The sequence below is a fragment of the Dasypus novemcinctus genome, chromosome 31, assembly GCF_030445035.2.
Source record: "Dasypus novemcinctus isolate mDasNov1 chromosome 31, mDasNov1.1.hap2, whole genome shotgun sequence".
NCBI lineage: Eukaryota > Metazoa > Chordata > Mammalia > Cingulata > Dasypodidae > Dasypus > Dasypus novemcinctus.
In genome coordinates, this window is record NC_080703.1 from 42,372,319 (window position 1) to 42,389,944 (window position 17,626).

Genomic DNA, 17,626 nt, shown 5'->3' on the forward strand with positions numbered 1-17,626 from the left:
ACCTCCCGCCCCTCCCCGCCACGGGAGGCGGGGCCGCCGGGCGCGGGCGCGGGCGCTGGCCAATGGGCGCCCGCCTTACTCTGGCCTCTCCCCCGCGCGGGCGGCCAATCGCGGCGGGCGGTGGTGCGAGCGTGGAGCGCAGGCGAGGCCGCCGCAGCCGCGCGCCGGAGCGGCCGCGCGGGGGCCGCCGGGCGCTGCGGGAAGGGGGCGTGAGGCGGCGGCGGCGGCTCCGCGCGAGGCGGCGGGAGCGCGAGAGGAAGGCGGCGCGGGCGGCCGGCGGCTCCCCTCGCGGCGCCGCCCCCCGCCGAGCTCGGGCCCCGGCCGCCCGAGGCCCCGGGCGGGCGCAGCGGGGCCGGGGCGGCGGCGCCATGGCGTTCCTCAAGCTCCGCGACCAGGTAGGCGGGCGCGCCGGCGGGGAGGGCGCGGGCGGCGCGGGCGGCGCGGGCCGCCGTCCCGGGCGCCTCAGCCCCGTCAGCGCCGCGCCGCGCCGCCGCCCGGGGCCGGCCAGGTGAGGCCCGGGCCTAACAGGTGGCCTCGCCCGCCCGTCGGCGTCGCGGGCCGGGGCGGCCTGCGCCGGGGCCCCCGCGGGGCGTTCCGTGCGCCGTCCCGGGTACTTCGCCCGCCTTAGGGAGCGCCGTCGAGGGCCCGCGGGACTCGAGCCTCGGGAGGGGGGACGCAGTCGCCGCCGGTCGCAACAATGTAGCCAAGCCCCGCGCGGGGAGGCGGGGAGCCGGGCTCCCGAGCCCCGCAGGCCGCCCCCGCGCGTTCGCATCTCCTCTCGGAAGGGGAACCTGGGCGCTCGGCCGGCTCGCGGGCAGCGTTGCCGGCGTCGTTTCTCCAAACCGAAGACCCCGGACAGGTCTGAAGGGCGAGTAACTCGCGTTGCTCGGGAAGCCGCGCCGTCGGTCAGCGCCCCTCCTGCAAAACAATGGGGAAGAGCCGCGAGACGCGCTTCGCACGCCCGCTCCTCGGGGCGCCCGCACCTTCAGGTCCAAGCCCCGCGGAGCCCCGAGCTCCCCCTCGGTGGGGAAGTCTTTGTCTGGGCTGGTGGCTGAAGTGGTGGATAATCCGGTAGCGGGTGGTTGTCAGAAAATGATACATTGAAAAAATGACTGCTAGGTTTATAGGTGTAGACTGTATGTTGCAAATGATAGGATTGTGCCGTCCGGTATGAGAGCACGAGCCTCGCGTGGCAATTTTAAGTTAATCAAAATGAAGTAAGAGTAAGTATGCACCCCCTTCGGTAACTGCTTGCCGCGAGTCAAGCACTCGGCGGCCACATTCGGCTTACTGGCTGTGTTTTTGGGCATCACGGATACAGAACATTTATGCCAGGAGGTTCTGTTGGACATCGCTGTTAAAAGAATAACAGGCAAAGCATAGTTAAATCATAAAAGAGATTGGTTTTCCTTTGGAAACCAATTCCTGTACAGTTAACTCATGTTCTACTCTTCCAGGCAAAGCTCAAGATCTAGGTTTTACACTAATCTTTACCAATCTGTTGGCATTTAGTGTTTCTGTAAATAATGAAGTAACCATTGATTTTTGTTAGTTTTCCTTGTTTCTAGTCCCATGTTTCTGAAAGTTTTTTTTTGTGATTCAGACCATGTGCATGAGGAATTGGGCGAACTTTTGAGAGCGCTTCACATTTTATTCACCATCAGGTTTAAAAAGAAATGGGATTGTGTTTTCAGCTGGACGCAAAATCGATTTGCACTTTTTTATTTGTGTGTTTAGGAATTGAAATTATGAAGCACTTGTGACCCCACTCTGGTTTTATTTAATATCCAGTATTAGTGTTAATTTTGAGGTTTAAGTTTGCTCTATAATGAGGGTACTTGCACACGTTAATGAAATGCCTGTATCAGAGGGGAGAAAAAGAACATTGAAGTTTACCTCTAAAGCACTAAGTAATTAGCCTATCTCGGTCTCTCTTGGAAGACTTTGAGAAATGAATTTGACTTTGCCTAATTTAAAGGGAATAACTGCAGTTAGAAGTTACGTTATATGCTGATATTTTATTAGTAATTAGAAATGATGGTAAAAATGAAATGGAATGCAAATACTATTTTTAACATTTGCCATCTTCAGAAAAAGCATTTCAGCTAGATGAATTATTTTATTTGGAGGAAAGGAGAAGAAAGTCTGCATAGGTACACAAGAACTTTCATGCTGCATGCATAGGTACACAAGAACTTTCATGCTGGAAAGTGCTTAATAATGGCATTTAGCTCAAAAGCCTAACTTATGGGTAGCAGATGTAGCTCATTTGTTGAGCACTTGCTTCCCATTTATGAGGTCCTGGGTTCGATCCCAGTACCTCTTAAGAAAAAAAACCAAAACCTAACTGATATTTGAGACAATGGTCTTACTTTTCTAGGTAAGTTTCTGTATTCATCTTCTATTTAGTTTTCTTTTAGATTTGCAAAATACAACCTAGTATGTAGAAGCTACAAGTGGATATGGTTGTTTTTCTTTGTGTGTTTAAGCTTCAGGAGAGTTCTAGATGGTTTACATATAAAATCAGTAGGTAAATCAGTTCTCATATCCAATAAAAATTCTCAATAAGGCAGCCTTCCTTCATTGTGTTCCAACACCTAGTTATAGGGGTAAGAAGTTATCGCCGTACTTCTTTTCTGTTATTAGATGAAAATAATTTTTTTCTTAATCTAAAATGATTTGTTGGCTGTTTGTAGAAGTAGAAACACGAACTTTTCATCAAATTATTTAACTTCAGTTTATACAGCAGGAATTTATTATAACAATTGCAGGGTCTTATTCAACAGGTGTCACTCAAGATTTTTGTCTTTTTCACCTAGTAAAAATGTAACCATACATGATTACATTTTAATATATTAGTGATTCATAATACACTCCAATAAGAAAGGTATTATTTAGATTAGAAACCCAGATGTTTACCAGGCGATGCAGGTTATTTACATAGGAGAACCTATTTGGATGTTGGTCGACCATATCAACATGCTGGAAGCTAAATGGCATCTGACCTCTAGCTTCCTTGTCTAGATCAGCATAGTGAGTGGTGAGGAGCATGGCAGTTAGGAGCAGGAGGTGAGCTGTGCTCAGCTCCTGGCCACTGTCGATGTTGGTAAGTTAGTCATATCATTGACATCAGTTAATGCTGTGGTTTAAAACAAGGGCTTGTAGGGGACCAGTTGGTAATTTCTAGTTTAATTCAGTTTGACAAAACCAATTGTAAAATGAGAGTCCTATTAAAAAGTTTTCTTTGAGATGAAATAATCAAATTGTTCATAAACTTTAAAAAACTGAGATATAATTTATGCACCATAAAATTCATCTCTGGTCTCTACTGTGTTCACAAGGTTGTCCAGCCATTCTCACTATGTAATTCCAGAACACTTCCGTCACTCAAGAACAATAGCACAAACAAACACATAACAGTTAGGAGTTACTTCCCATTCTCCCTTCCCTCCATCCCCCTCGGCAACCACTTATTTACTTTATGGATATGCTTATTCTTGAGAGTTCATATAAATGGAATCATACAATATGTGGCCTTTTGTATCTAACCTCTTTTACTTAGCATAATTTTCAAGGTTCATCCATGTTATAGTTTGAATCAGTTGGTTATAAACTTTTCGATTAGGTTTAGAAGTTCTTTTATGCTATTTCATTGTCTTCTGTAGTGTGCACAGGTATCACTTGGGATGTTAATTGTTTCTGTTTTCTGACTTTGTTACATAAAGTTAAATTTGTAGCAGTACTGACAGATAATAGCTTTTATATTTGGATTATTTTTCTGTGGGAACTGTTTTTTTGTGCTCCCTTGGGGAAGTGGTCATTAGGTAATGTTGAAGGTTTTTTGAACAGGATTGGCATATATCAGTGAATGCATGTTGCATTGATGAGAATAACAACCATTATTTTGAATGGGTACTTCTCACTTGGTCCAGTACCCACTAATGGCAGAACATTGTTCTTTAGACTTTTGGTAGGAAAAAAAATAGGTGATATATTTTGATCCTTGAGGAATCTTATAGTTGGGGATACAGAATGCATGAAATGCCTGAAGACATGGCCTGGTTTTCTATGGGCTATTCTCCTGTTTTGTAGCTCTGGATGTGAGACTCTGCAAGGGAAAAGGATTGTGGAGGTCAGAAAAACATGTGGAGCAGATTTGAAAATGTACCCAACATACATTTTAAAAATAAGTGTATCTTATGTTTCCTGACTATTATGTAGAAATGTGAGGCCATAAGAGATAACTATAACATGTTTCAGAGTTGACAAAGGAGAAGATGATAGGATTGTGGGCAGAGGAAGACCCTCATGGCAAGGGAGGTATTTTAGTTCACCTGGAAGGATTTGTAGACACCAGCAAGGGGACTCGTGAAGGCAAGCCACATATGTTAGGGGGTACTAAGGAGGTAACACTGATTGGCATATGTAGCTGGAAAGCAGTGGGAGGTTAGCTAGGTCAACTGTGATTACATCATGAAGTACTTTGAGTACCTGGCTGAGAAGTTTTGGGCCTTATTGATAGGTGATGGACAGTAGTTACAGCTGGGCTTTCTTAGCCTAAAGTCTGTGGAGGGCTTCAGGGGGAATGTGCCTATTTGCATACTTATTAGATTCTCAGAGGAGACCATGAGAAATAGAAATAGTTAAATAACCACCGTATTACAGGTTTTGTAGGAATAAATAGAAAAGATAAACTAGGGGCATCCAAGACCAGTTAGCTAGATTTTACTATAATTTACAACTATCGAATATATTTTAGTACAAACTGAGTACATAAAATACTAAACAAAAGTCTGACTGGGAGTGAGTGCATCTTTAAGGGTTCCTTGTAGCCAAAGTTATGATCCATGTATATGTACAATTGAGAGTGACTTTCTAATATTCCATGGCAATTGAGAATGACTTTTAAACCTTTTTTGTTACATAATCTCACTAGGGTAAATTAAACCTTATGAAAATGCAATGAAACGTTGATTATGGTAGTGAAGAAAAACAGATACTCCAAGTATTTAGATTTGGGATGTGTTCGGTTTTTCACCATTTTATATTATTTCTTTTTTATTGTTCTAGTCTAATGTGAAGTTATGTTTGGCAAACACCTTCTGTCTGGGCAAGGGTGAGAGACCCCTGGAAAATGCTGTCTGCCTGGAGAAATAGTTTAAGATCAAGTCTTTTGTTCTGGAGAATGTATCTTATGGACAAGTCACCATAAAGCCTTCAGTTACTTAGGCCAGTTGTGTTTTAAACTGTCACTAGTCCGTTGTGTACAAATCTATAGTTAAAATGGGAAGTGGACTTGGCCCAATGGTTAGGGCGTCCATCTACCACATGGGAGGTCCTCGGTTCAAACCCCGGGCCTCCTGGACCCGTGTGGAGCTGGCCCATGCTCAGTGCTGATGCGCGCAAGGAGTGCCGTGCCACGCAGGGGTGTCCCCCGCGTAGGGGAGCCCCACGCGGAAGGAGTGTGCCCCATAAGGATAGCCGCCCAGCGCAAAAGAAAGTGCAGCCTGCCCAAGAATAGTGCAGCACACACGGAGAGCTGACACAACAAGATGACGCAACAAAAAGAAACAGATTCCCGTGCCGCTGACAACAACAGAAGCGGACAAAGAAGAAGATGCACCAAATACACACAGAGAACAGACAACAGGGGAGGGGGAGGAGGGGAGAGAAATAAAGAAATAAATCTTTAAAAACAAAAAACAAATCTATAGTTAAAATGATGCAAGTTGCCAAATAACGTTAATTTCCTTTCTCCCTTTCTCCCAGTTCTTGTTTATACTATTAAGTGATTGATCCACTTTTGTTCTACTCATTTTAAAAAGTTATCAGAAACAAAAACAGAACAAAAAAAAGCAGGATTCTTCTGTGTGTGTGTGTGTTAATTGGCAATATAAAGTGGAGTCTGCATAGAATTACTACTCTCATAGCTTTATTGAAAAGGCCACTTTTGCCAAGTAAATTTAAGTTTAAATTCTTAATTAGTGAGGTTTTACTCATACCTACGTTTATTATAAATTGATAGGTATATCCTTTGTATTCTTGAGGTTTTAAGGCCACAAAAATCATTTAAACATGTGGTACTGGATGGTTAAAATGCTTAAAAAGAGAAGTCAGGTAACAATTAGGTAGAGAAATATTTGTTCCCGAAGCCTAGAATTGAGCTTAATTACAGTTGAGCACCACATTTAAGTTTTCTAATTCCTGACTATGAATTTGAATATCCTATTTATTTCATATATGTGGGATCCATAATATTTGTCTTTATGCATCTTGCTTTCTCATTCAGTGCCATGTTTTCATGGTTCATCCATGTTGCACCATGTATCAACTTCATTTCTTTTTATGACTGAATAATATTCCATTGTGTAAGTATATACCACATTTTATTGACCCATTCATCAGTTGATGGACACTTAGGTTACCACTGAGCTATACCTGGTCCTAGGTTGTTTCCACCTTTTGGCAGTTGAAAATAATGTTGCTGTGAACATGGGTGTGCAAATACTTATTTGACCCTGCTTTCATTTCTTTTGGGACTAGAAGTGGGATTGCTGAGTCATATAACAATTCTATACTTGACTCTGAGGAACTGTCAGACTCATCCACAGCATCTTCCCCATTTTACGTTCCTACTAGCAGTGTGTGAAGATTCCTATTTTTCCACATCCTTGCCATCATTTACATTCCTTTTTTAAAATAATAGCCACTCCAGTGGGTATGAAGTGGTATCTCATTGGAATTTTGATTTTTATGTCCTTTCAGCTAATGATGTTGAACATCTTTTTCAAGTGCTTCTTGGCGGTTTGTATATCTTCCTCGAGAAATGTCTATTCAAGTCCTTTGCCCATTTTTAAATTGGGTTGTCTTTTTGTTGTTGAGTTGTAGGAAGGCTGTATATTTTAATATATTCTGGATAGTAAAGCCTTATCAGATATACGCTTCTAAATATTTTCTCATGTTTGATAGATTGTTTTTCCACTTTCCAGATGTCCTTTGCATGTAAGTTTTTTTATTTTGGTGAAGCCCAAGTTATTTTTTCTTTTGCTGTTCATGCTTTTGGTGTAAAGTCTAAGAGTCCATTGCCTAACATGAGCTCCTGAATCTGTTCTCTGTTTTCTTCTAGAGGTTTTATAGTTTTGGTTTTTATATTGAGGTCTTTGTTCCATATTTGTATATAATGTGAGGTAAGGAGAAAATTTTGTTCATTCGCATATGGATATCCAGTTTACCAGGACCATTTGTTTGTTTTAAAAATTTTTTTTTCCTTTTTCTTTTTTGACAACACCATTTGATGAAGAAACTATTCTCTTCCCATCAAGTGGGCTTGGCACCCTGGTCAAAAATCATTTTGCCATAGATGTGAGGGTTTATGTATTTCCTATTGTTCTGTTTGTCTGGCTTTGTCCCAGTACAACACTGTTTTGATTACTATATCTTTAACTAACTTTTAAAATCTGGAAATGTGAGTCCTCAGACTTTGTTGTTCTTTTTCAAGATGATTTTGGCTATTTTTAGGGACCTTTACCCTTCCCATATGAATTTAATGATAGGCTTTTTCATTTCTGCAAAGAAGGCTGTTAGAAATTTGATTGGGGTTGTGTTGAATCTATAAATTCATAGCAATATTTAGTCTTCCAATCCATGAACATGGAATGTCCTTCTAGTTAGTAGCTTCTTAAATATGGATATTAATATATTAGTTCCTAATTTGGGTACATTAAGTATAATGAAAATTTAGTAAGGAAATACTTAGCCCCTGGTTTTAGTTAAGATCACATTATTGCCGGAGCATGCCTATTCTCCAGGTCTTCCAAATATTGTTTCTTTGTTAGTCATTCTCACATTTGTGGTTCTGGTTTTGAATTTTTACCTAAGATCTCATGTCTTTGTCAGTGCCAGTTAGCTACATATCATTCAACCCAAATTCAACATAACTGTTTATTCATATATTCATTTGACTGACTCTTTCATTTTATTATGTGTTGAGTACTATACTAGACTCCAAGACACAAGAAAGTGTTTAAGGAATTGTCAGCTCTTCAAAATTAAACACTTTTGCACTTCACAGGACTTTGTCAAAAGGGTGAAAAGGCAACTGACTCAATAGGATAAAATATTTGGAAATCACATGCCTGATAAGGGTTTAATATCCATGATATATAGAGAGATGTTACAACTCAACAATAAAAAGATAAATAACCCAATTAAAAAATGGGCAAAAGACTTGAATAGACTTTTGTCCAAAGAAGAAATACAAATGACAAAAAAAAACCCACATGAAAAAATGTTCAACATCACTAATGATTAAGGAAATGCAAATCAAAACTATGAGATATCATTTCACACTATCAGAATGGCCACTATTAAAAAGAGAACTACAAGTGTTGGAGAGATAGGAACACTTATTCACTGTTGGTGGGAATGCAGAATGGTATACTCACTGTGGAGGACTGTGTAGGCAGTTCCTAAAGAAATTGAATGTAGATTTGCCACATGATCGTGCAGTACCACTACGGGGTATATACCCAGAAGAACTGAGAGCAGTGACACGAATAGATATCTGTGTACCATTGTTCATAGCAGCGTTATTCATGATTGCCGAAAGATGGAAACAACTCAGGCGTCCATCAACCAATAAATAAACAGACTGGTGAATACACACAATGGAATATTATGCAGTGTAAGAAGAAATGAAGTCGTGAAGCACATGACAACATGGATGAACCTGGAGGACATTATGTTGAGTGAAGCAAGCCAGGTACAAAAGAACACAATATAATGATATATTGTGTAATGTATTTTGTGATTCCATTTTTATAAAATATAAGTATAAATCAGTTTATAAAGAGAAAATTAGGTTAGTGGTTAGATGGGGCTGGGAAAGGCACATTAAAGAGTGTGGAGTTTTTTGATTAATTCTCAATTTTTTGTGTTGACTGTACAATGTTATGATTATATTAAAAGCCATTGATTATGCATTTTGGATAGATTGTATGGTACATGAATATATCTCATTAAAACTGCTTAATAAATAAATGTGCACGAATAGCCAGAATTAGCAGCTATGTACAGCAGGGGAAAGAGAGATTGAGAGCTGAAGAGTTTTCTTGTTTATTTGTTATTATTATTGAAATGATGAAAATGCTCTAATAATGATTAAAGTAATGAACACACAACTATATGATTATACCAAATACCATTGATTGTACATCTTATTAAAGATAAGTACCAATAAAATTGATTTGCTTAAAATCTGTCAGGAGGTAAGTATGGTTACAGGCATCGGGGATTGAAATGCCAAGAGCTATCTTATCCCTCTTGGAGATAGGCAGGTGCCAGGCTTTGAAGATCCTGTGTGCTGAGTTCTAAGGAGTTGAAACTTTATTCAGTTCTGAAAGCAGTGTCAAGTAGTAGGAAGATCGGACATGGGATCGGTTTCAGAATTGCAGTTTGAATGAATTCTGGGGAATTAAAGTTAGTATAGGATAAAGATTGGTTGTTGAGGGTGAAGTTGAAGGTAGGGGAGCTGATAGGAAGTGTTCATTTGAAAAGACGTGTGCAGTAAGACAAAGGCAGTAGGGATGTATTCCAGAGATATTTAGGCAGTAATCCTGATTAGACTTGTTGATTATAGGGGCTAAAGGAGAAGGATGATTTTCAGTGATACTCCCCCCCCCCCTCAGCCCCCGCCCCCGCCCAGGGTTTTGACTAGGGGGCGAGGGTGGATAGGATGCATAAGAAGAGATAGCTAGAGAGTAAGATGGATTCATTTAATCTGTAAAATGGGCATAACAGTTTCTGCTTCTTTGGGTTGTGAGAATGTTGATAAAGTATCTAGTACATAGTAGTTGCTCAGTAAATAACTTAGCCCAAAATTCTAAACTCCTATACCCTTTCTCCATGTCCTTCAACTAGTGGGTTACTTCTGTGTGTATTCTCTGGGGCCACCAAAAAATGGTGAAAAAAGTAGTAAAATCAAGCTGAATATACTCCAGTTTCCTGCTTCCTATCTTCAGCTGCATTGTCATAGCTGTTTAACAGTCATTATATCTTTTTTATACCAGTTAGTCTTTAATTTTATCTTTCTCCATTTTAGCATGTTTATCTCCAAATTTACTCAGGAAAGAGAGCCTCTCTACCCATGTAATCTTTCTCATTGATTCCTTATTTAATTGCAAATAATTTACTTACGTGCATTGTTTTCTGTCAGTCTTTTTTTCCTCTTATTTTTGACTCAGAGGAATGAGTATGCATTTTCCTTTCTCAGACTGCCCTTCTACCTACACTTGTAATTCTATCCTCAGGCTCAGATTTAGCTGTTTTTATTTGTATTTGCTTATTTTTTGCATCTTACCTGCATATTATATATTGGTATCTGGTTTAGATGACCACCAATTAGTCAAGATTCTAATCTGATGAAACCAAAGCAACATCAGTTAAAGAATTCAACTTTAACAAGGCTGATTTCTATTTGGGTGTGCCGTATATTACTATGTAACTTTAAAAATCTTTCCAACCTTGATATAAAGTAGTAAGTCAAAGATGTTTGTGTTGAATTTCTTTGATTAGAGATAGTGAACGCATTTTCCTTTCCATCAACGGATGTCAAGGTTAAGAATAAGTAAAATTATGGGAAACGGACTTGGCCCAGTGGTTAGGGCGTCCGTCTACCACATGGGAGGTCCGCGGTTCAAGCCCCGGGCCTCCTTGACCCGTGTGGAGCTGGCCATGCGCAGTGCTGATGCCCGCAAGGAGTGCTGTGCTACACAGGGGTGTCCCCCGCGTAGGGGAGCCCTAAGCGCAAGGAGTGCACCCATAGGAGAGCCGCCCAGCGCGAAGGAGGGAGTAGCCTGCCGAGGAATGGCGCCGCCCACACTTCCCATGCCGCTGACGACAACAGAAGCGGACAAAGAAACAAGATGCCAAGAAACAAGATGCAGCAAAAAGACACAGAAAACAGACAACCGGGGGAGGAGAGGGGAATTAAATAAATAAAAATAAATCTTTAAAAAAAAAAAAAAAAAGAATAAAATTAGAAAAATGCCATTTTTTTTTTTCATGTATCCTTTTGTGTTGTCATCACTGGAGAAAGAAATCTGAGCCACCCTTTAGGTAGACTTCTCTCTGAACCACATTGACTCTAAAATGTGTTGAGTTTGTACAGCTTTCACTGATTTCACATTTCTATGTGCCCCAGCCTTCCTTTCAGAAGATCTTTTTTATCCAATTCAGTTCTCTCCAACAATTCACATTCATTTTTTGTTGTATTGTAAGATTTTGAGTAGCTGATAACCTTTCAAGTTGGATTTATGGAGTTGGAGACTGGTGAGACTGATGGTTCTTTCTTTATCTTTTTTTCTTTTTTTTTTAATGGTTTACTGAGGTAGAATTTACATACTGTAAAATTCACCTGATTGTAATTCAGGTTTTTAGTAAATGTGAAGAATTGTGCATCCATCACCATAGTCCAGTTTTAGAACCTATCTGTCGCCCTAAAAATATACCCTGTGCCCTCTTTTCCGTTGCTCCCTGGCTCCACCATCAGCTCCAGGCAACCGCTGATTAGGTGTCTGTCTCTTTAGATTTGCCTTTTCGGGACATTGCATCTAAGTGGAATCATCTAGTATGTGATCTTTTGTGTCTGGCTTCTTTCAGTTAGCATAAATGTTTAGAAGGATCATTCATGATGTAGCATGTAACAGTTCTTTATTGCTGAGCAGCATTCCATTGTAGGGATATACCACTTTTTTTTTTTTTTAAATCCATTTACCACTTGATAGAAATCTGAATTGTTTTCTGTTTTGGGCTATTCTGAATAATACTGCTATGAATATTCATGTCTTTGTCTTTGTGTAGGCATGTAATAATTTTTTCTTTCTTTTTTTTTTTTTGGAAATTTTACTGGGGATTGAACCCAGTACCTCGTACATGAGTAGCAGATGCTCGACCACTGAGCTATACCCGCTCCCCTCTAATTTCTTTTGATAAGATTTCTAGGAGTAGAAATCCTAGAGTAAGCTTATGTTTAATGTTTTGAGAACAGCCAAACTATAGAATCCCTATTTTATGTTGGTGGATTCAGTTTGCTAATGTTTGGTTGAAGATGTTTATGTCTCTATTCATGAGGGATATTGGTCCCTAGTTTCCTTGTGATTTTGTTTTTTTCTTCGTTGGGCTTTGGTTTGAAGGTAATACTGGCTTCAGAATAAATTAGGAAGCATTCTTTCTATTTTCTGGAAGAGTTTATAAAGGATTAGTATTATTATTCTTTAAATGTTTGGTAGAATCTGCCAATGAAGCTGTGGGGCAGAGCTTTTCTTTATGGGAAGATTTATAAGTATTAAGGTTTATTCATATTCTATTGGTATTCCCTTATAGTTCTTTCAAATTTTTATTCCTCTGATCTTCTGAGGTTGGTAGTGATGTACCCACTTTCATTTCCGATTTAGTAATTTGTGTCTTCATTGTTCTTTTTTCTTGGTCAGTCTAGATAATAGTTTGTCAGTTTCGTTCCCTTCTAAGAAACCAACTTTTGCTTTTATTGTTTTTTCTTTTTAAATTGTGCTGATAGCCTCTTAATATTTATAATTTCTTTTCCTCTGGTTTTTGTTTGTGCATCTATTTTTAAAGATTTATTTTTTATTTTTCACCCCATCCCCCCAGTTGTCTGCTCTCTGTGTCCATTTGCTGTGTGTTTTTCTGTGTCCGCTTGTATTCTTGTCAGCGGCACCCGGAATCTGTGTCTCTTTTTGTTTCATCTTCTTGCTGTGTCAGCTCTCTGTGTGTGCAGCACCATTCCTGGGCAGGCTGCACATTTTTCGCGCTGCCGGCTCTCCTTGCAGGGCACACTCCTTGTGCATGGGGCTCCCCTATGTGGGGGACACCTCTTCATGGCACAGCACTCCTTGCGCACATCAGCACGGGTCAGGAGGCCCTGGGTTTGAACCTTTGTGGTCGCTTTGTCCGTTGAGCCAAATACTGCTTCCCTGTGCATCTGTTTTTAGTTTCTTAAGGTGGAAACTTACTTGAAATCTCCCCTCCCCCCTCCAATATTGGTGTATACTGTTATAAATTAATCTCTAAGCCTATGCTACCAGTATCCCATAAATTTATATATTAATTTTCATTCAGCTCAAAATATATTCAAATTTCCCTTGAGATTTCATTTTTGATCCATGTGTTATTTAGAAATATGTTGTTTAATTTCTAAACATTTGTGGGTTTTCCAGATTTTCTTTTGTAGTTAAATTTCTAATTTAATTCCATTTTGATAGAGGAAAATACTTTGTATTATTTGAGCCCTTTAAAATTTTTTTAATATAATAAGCTTTATTTTTAAGAGGTTTTAGATTAGAGAAAAGTTACATTGAAAGAATAAGAGACTCCCATATATCCCCCCTCCCTCCCCTTCCCACAACTTCTTACACTTGTGTGGTACATTTGTTACAATTGAAGCATTGCTATTAATCAAGATCTGTAGTTTACATTTAATTATAATGCCCTAAAAATGACCTATTATTCCCTCCCTGCCCCCCAGAACCTTCGGTAACCACTGTCTTTATAACAGTGTTAACATGTTCTTCCATTACTATGATATTAATAAGTTTACTTTATCCATGGTTGCATTCTCCCCTTATATTTGTTCATTCTTCAACCTTGAGGATTTTGAGATCGCGATGCCTACTCTGCCTCAGATTAAAAAGGGGATTAGATCTTATGGGGCAGATGGAAGGAACTTTTACTTGCAATTGTACTTTGTTTTTTGGCATGGGGGTTGCCCATCATCATTTGTCCTGGTTGAGTCTGATGATAGGGAGAGTAAGTGTCTGCCATAGTTCTGAGATTCAGAGCTCAGCTGAACAGAACGAAGATTTAAATCTCTGAGACATATATTTAATGGATATAGTGCTAATTATAGGCTCAAATAAAATGGGTAGAAGAGTTGTGTGTAGGGAAATTTATATATGAGCCTAACTCTGTTACACTGCGGAAATAGGTTGTCATATATTTCAAGGTAAGGCCCACAACAGAGTGCTGGTTTCAAGGAGTTGTGTGCCTTACCTGTAGTGTCCAGATGGCCCTAGAGCCCCCAGGAGCACCCCTATTTGAGGCTTTGTTCGAAGTGGCATTTAGTGAGATCTGGCTGAGACATGCATAAATATAACCTCTGGAGTGACCTCCTGACTCTTTTTGAAATCTCTAAGTTGTGAAAACTCTTTTGTATTTGGTGTTTCCCCCTTTTGGTCAAAGTCTTTTCCATATGCACTACTGGTTGGTGCTTGGTATTAATTCCTTAGTACTAGGAAAGCTTATCTCTGGGAGTCATGTCCCACATTGGGGGGAAGATAGTGCATTTATTTGCTGAGTTTGGCTTAGAGCAGGGGCTCTTAACCTTTTCTGTTCCATGGTCCCCTTTGCCAGTCAGGTGAAAACCATGGACCCCTTCTCAAAATGTTGTGGCAGATAGTTTTATGACACTCAACAACATTTCAGTTAGAGGTCAGAGAAAATAAAGATAATACATTGTTGTTGTTTTTTTTCAGTTCAAGCTCATGGATCCCCTGAAATCTTGCAATGGATCCCTTGAGGGTCCATGGACCCCTGGTTAAGAACCCCTGGCTTAGAGAGAGGCCACATTTGAGTAACGAGGTTTTCAGGAGGTAACTCTTAGGCAGTAGTTTACATGCATTCATATTGAGGACTTGACGTATTGGTCTGTTTTCTTTTATTAGGCACTACTTAAGTACTCGAGAGATTCTTGCCCCTCTAGTTGAGAACATAGCTGGACTCCCCAAGATGGGAGTTGAGTATTTTGTTGTCATTGTGTGGGTCTATACCCACTGAGATAACACCCTATAACAAGATGACCACATGCATATTCATAGAACATGCCCTAAGTGCACCCTTTTCCACATATCCCCACCACCACCCGCACCCTCCACCAATGACCACCCTCTCCTGGCTTATTTGCCAAAAGAACATTCCCACAATTGTGTTTTCTACTACAGACCTCCACCTCCCCAGAGTTCACCTGTTCCTTCCACCAGCCCTTCCTCCAGTTCCATGAATAGTCCAACCCACTCCCGTGCCCTGCTTATCTACACGCTCCAGCACCATCAGCCTTATGTCCTTGCATCCTCGCACCACCATCACCCCCCTCCACTGCCAAACCACCCTCTTCTACCATATCGTAGGTCCTCCCCAGATTGAACATTGGCTCACCACTCGCTACTCCCTTTCTGTCTCCTGGTAACCTATCTTCCAGGCTGTCTCTCTGATCTCAAGATGCTTAGATCATATCAGGAAGGTCAGTCCCTTTAAATTTGAGCCTATCTTGGGCACTGTTCCATGTGGGCTTGAGGAGAATGTGTTCTGCTTTTTTGAGTGGAGTCTTCTATAAATGTCATAATTTAGGTCAAGTTGGCTAATAGCTTTCAAGCTTTCTGTATCGTTGCTGATTTTCTGTCCAGGTTTGTTTTTTTTAAAAAATCTGTTATTGAGTATGGAGTATTGAAGTCTACAACTCTTATTGTTATATTACCTATTTCTCCCTGTATTTCTGTCATGTATGTTTGCTTCATGTATTGTGGGGTTATTTTGTTAAGTGCTATGGTGGTTTGGAACTGTATGTATCACAGAAAAACATGTTCTTAATCCATTTCTGTGGTTGTGAACCCATCGTAAGTAGGACCTCCTGATGTAGTTACTTCAGTTAATGTATAGCCCAGGTCACTCAGAACAGATCTTAATCCAAATACTGGAGTCCTTTTTTAGCAGAATGAAATTCAGACAGAAAGAGAGAAAGCCATAGGAGGAGGAACCAAAAGCTGAAGATGATTGGGACTGGAAGAGAAGGGAGGGACCAACAGATGCTACCATGAGCCTTGCCATGTGACAGGCTGAGGACCAAGGATCTCCAGCAGCCAGCCCCAGAGCACCATGGTGTTTTGGGGAGAAAGTATCACCTTGATGATGCCTTGATTTAGACTTTTCCTAACCTCAAAACTCTAAGCCATTAAAATCACATTGTTTAAGCCAGCCCATTGCATGGTATTTGCTTGAGCAGCCAAGGAAACCAAAACAGGTGCATATGTTTATGTCTGTTGTTTTCCTGTTTGAATTGATACTTGTAATATTATAAAAATGTCCCTCTTTGTCTCTAGTAACATTTTTTTTTCTTTAAGTATATTTTGTCAGACTAACATACATCTAGCTACTCCAGCTCTCTTACGGTTAAACTTATTTGTGTGCTGTGACAGTTTGAATTTAAAAAAATATATTGTATTTGAACAAATCCATTCCTGTGGGGGTGGGACCCTTTTGATTGGACTACATTAGTGAGGTGTGACTCAGGTTAGGTCTCTGCCCTCTTATAGGAGCTTTATATAAATGGAGACACAGGAAGACACAGTAAAAGGAAGCTTGAATTTTATTCTTTAAGCTTTAGAGGTAACCATTGGAGGATTTTACAGAGTTTTGTCATCAGATTTGAGCCTTGAGGAAAGGGCTTTGCAAAGGTTCTAAATGTTTGTTTAGAAATGGCAGTGACAAACCATAGGCTCTAAAATGAAGGCAAATCTGCAGTTTTCTCTGAAATTCTTCCTTCATTCTTTTGGGCAATGAAAAGCTGATATCTAAATAACTACATCCCTTCAGGCATAAAATATTTACAGATTTGTGGCAGAGTGATACATAGGTTGTAGAGAGGGAATCATGGGAGCCCTCTGAGGTTTGAAACAACTTGAGAAGTACTGTTATAAGAGGAACAAATTGCTTACTATTTGTGTATATGGAGTGTGGTGTGTATTGAAAGATGAGATACACACTCCCTGGCATCTGAGTTGTTTTTAACTTATAAAGTTCTAAATCTGATCCTCCTTGTTGATGGCTTTCAATGCTTTACTTTCCTCTGCCTGGGTAATTGCTTCCTATTTGTTTCTTTGTATGTTTTGTAGCCTTTTGTTGAAACTCCCTGATGTTGATATTCTAATGGGTTATCACTGGGGTTTGGACTCTGAGGCCCTCTTCTTAAGCGTGTGTCCAGGTGGTATTGTGGCATAGCTTCCTTGGAAGGCCAGGAGTACTGGGAGTGTGGCAGGTTCCATGCAAGGGCACTTCTAAGGGGCTTTTCTTGATTTGATGCTTTCTCTTATACTGCAGTCTTTTAACTGTTTTCTGGAGCTTTGAGAGATGTTTCTGCCACTTCTTATTTGGTTGTACGGGGTTTCTGTGGAGGCACAGGGTCCTGAAGCCTCTCACTTCACCACCTTGATTGGCTTGGGGCTCTTTGCCCATTTTTAATTGGTTGTTTGGGTTTTGATTAGTATAGAAGTGTTTGATCTTTTTCTTATTTGGTACACATAACTTTTTTTTTTCTTCTAATACCATAGATAGGATATGTAAAAGTCTTTGCTAATGCTTTCGGGGAAAACTAAAGAGCAATAAACTTCATTTTTGTTAGTAGTTCTTCACAGGAGTATAAAATGAAGAAAAAAATTTCCCCAGTTCTAATCCTTGCTAAATTCTATTGTAAACACTCCTTGTGATTGTCTTCTTTCAATGGATTTTTTTTTTCTAGGCCACCCTTGGTTATTGCTTACAATTTTCTTTGATACTTTGATAG

The 17,626-nt window shown here is 40.4% G+C and overlaps 1 protein-coding gene across 5 annotated transcripts in view; it reads left to right on the forward strand.

The window, feature by feature from the left end:
- The first annotated feature begins 300 nt into the window (after positions 1-300).
- The window catches only part of ANKRD28 (ankyrin repeat domain 28), a 195,818-nt gene continuing 178,492 nt past the window's right edge, over positions 301-17,626 (forward strand). The window contains exon 1 of one of the 5 annotated variants that reach the window (XM_058290650.2): positions 301-395. In XM_058290650.2, coding sequence (XP_058146633.1) covers positions 369-395 — 27 coding nt within the window. In that variant the 5' untranslated portion in view covers positions 301-368. Of the gene's footprint in view, positions 396-437; positions 509-17,626 lie in introns of those variants that run through there. The other 4 variants (XM_058290653.2, XM_071212885.1, XM_058290651.2 and 1 more) reach the window with 4 other exon arrangements.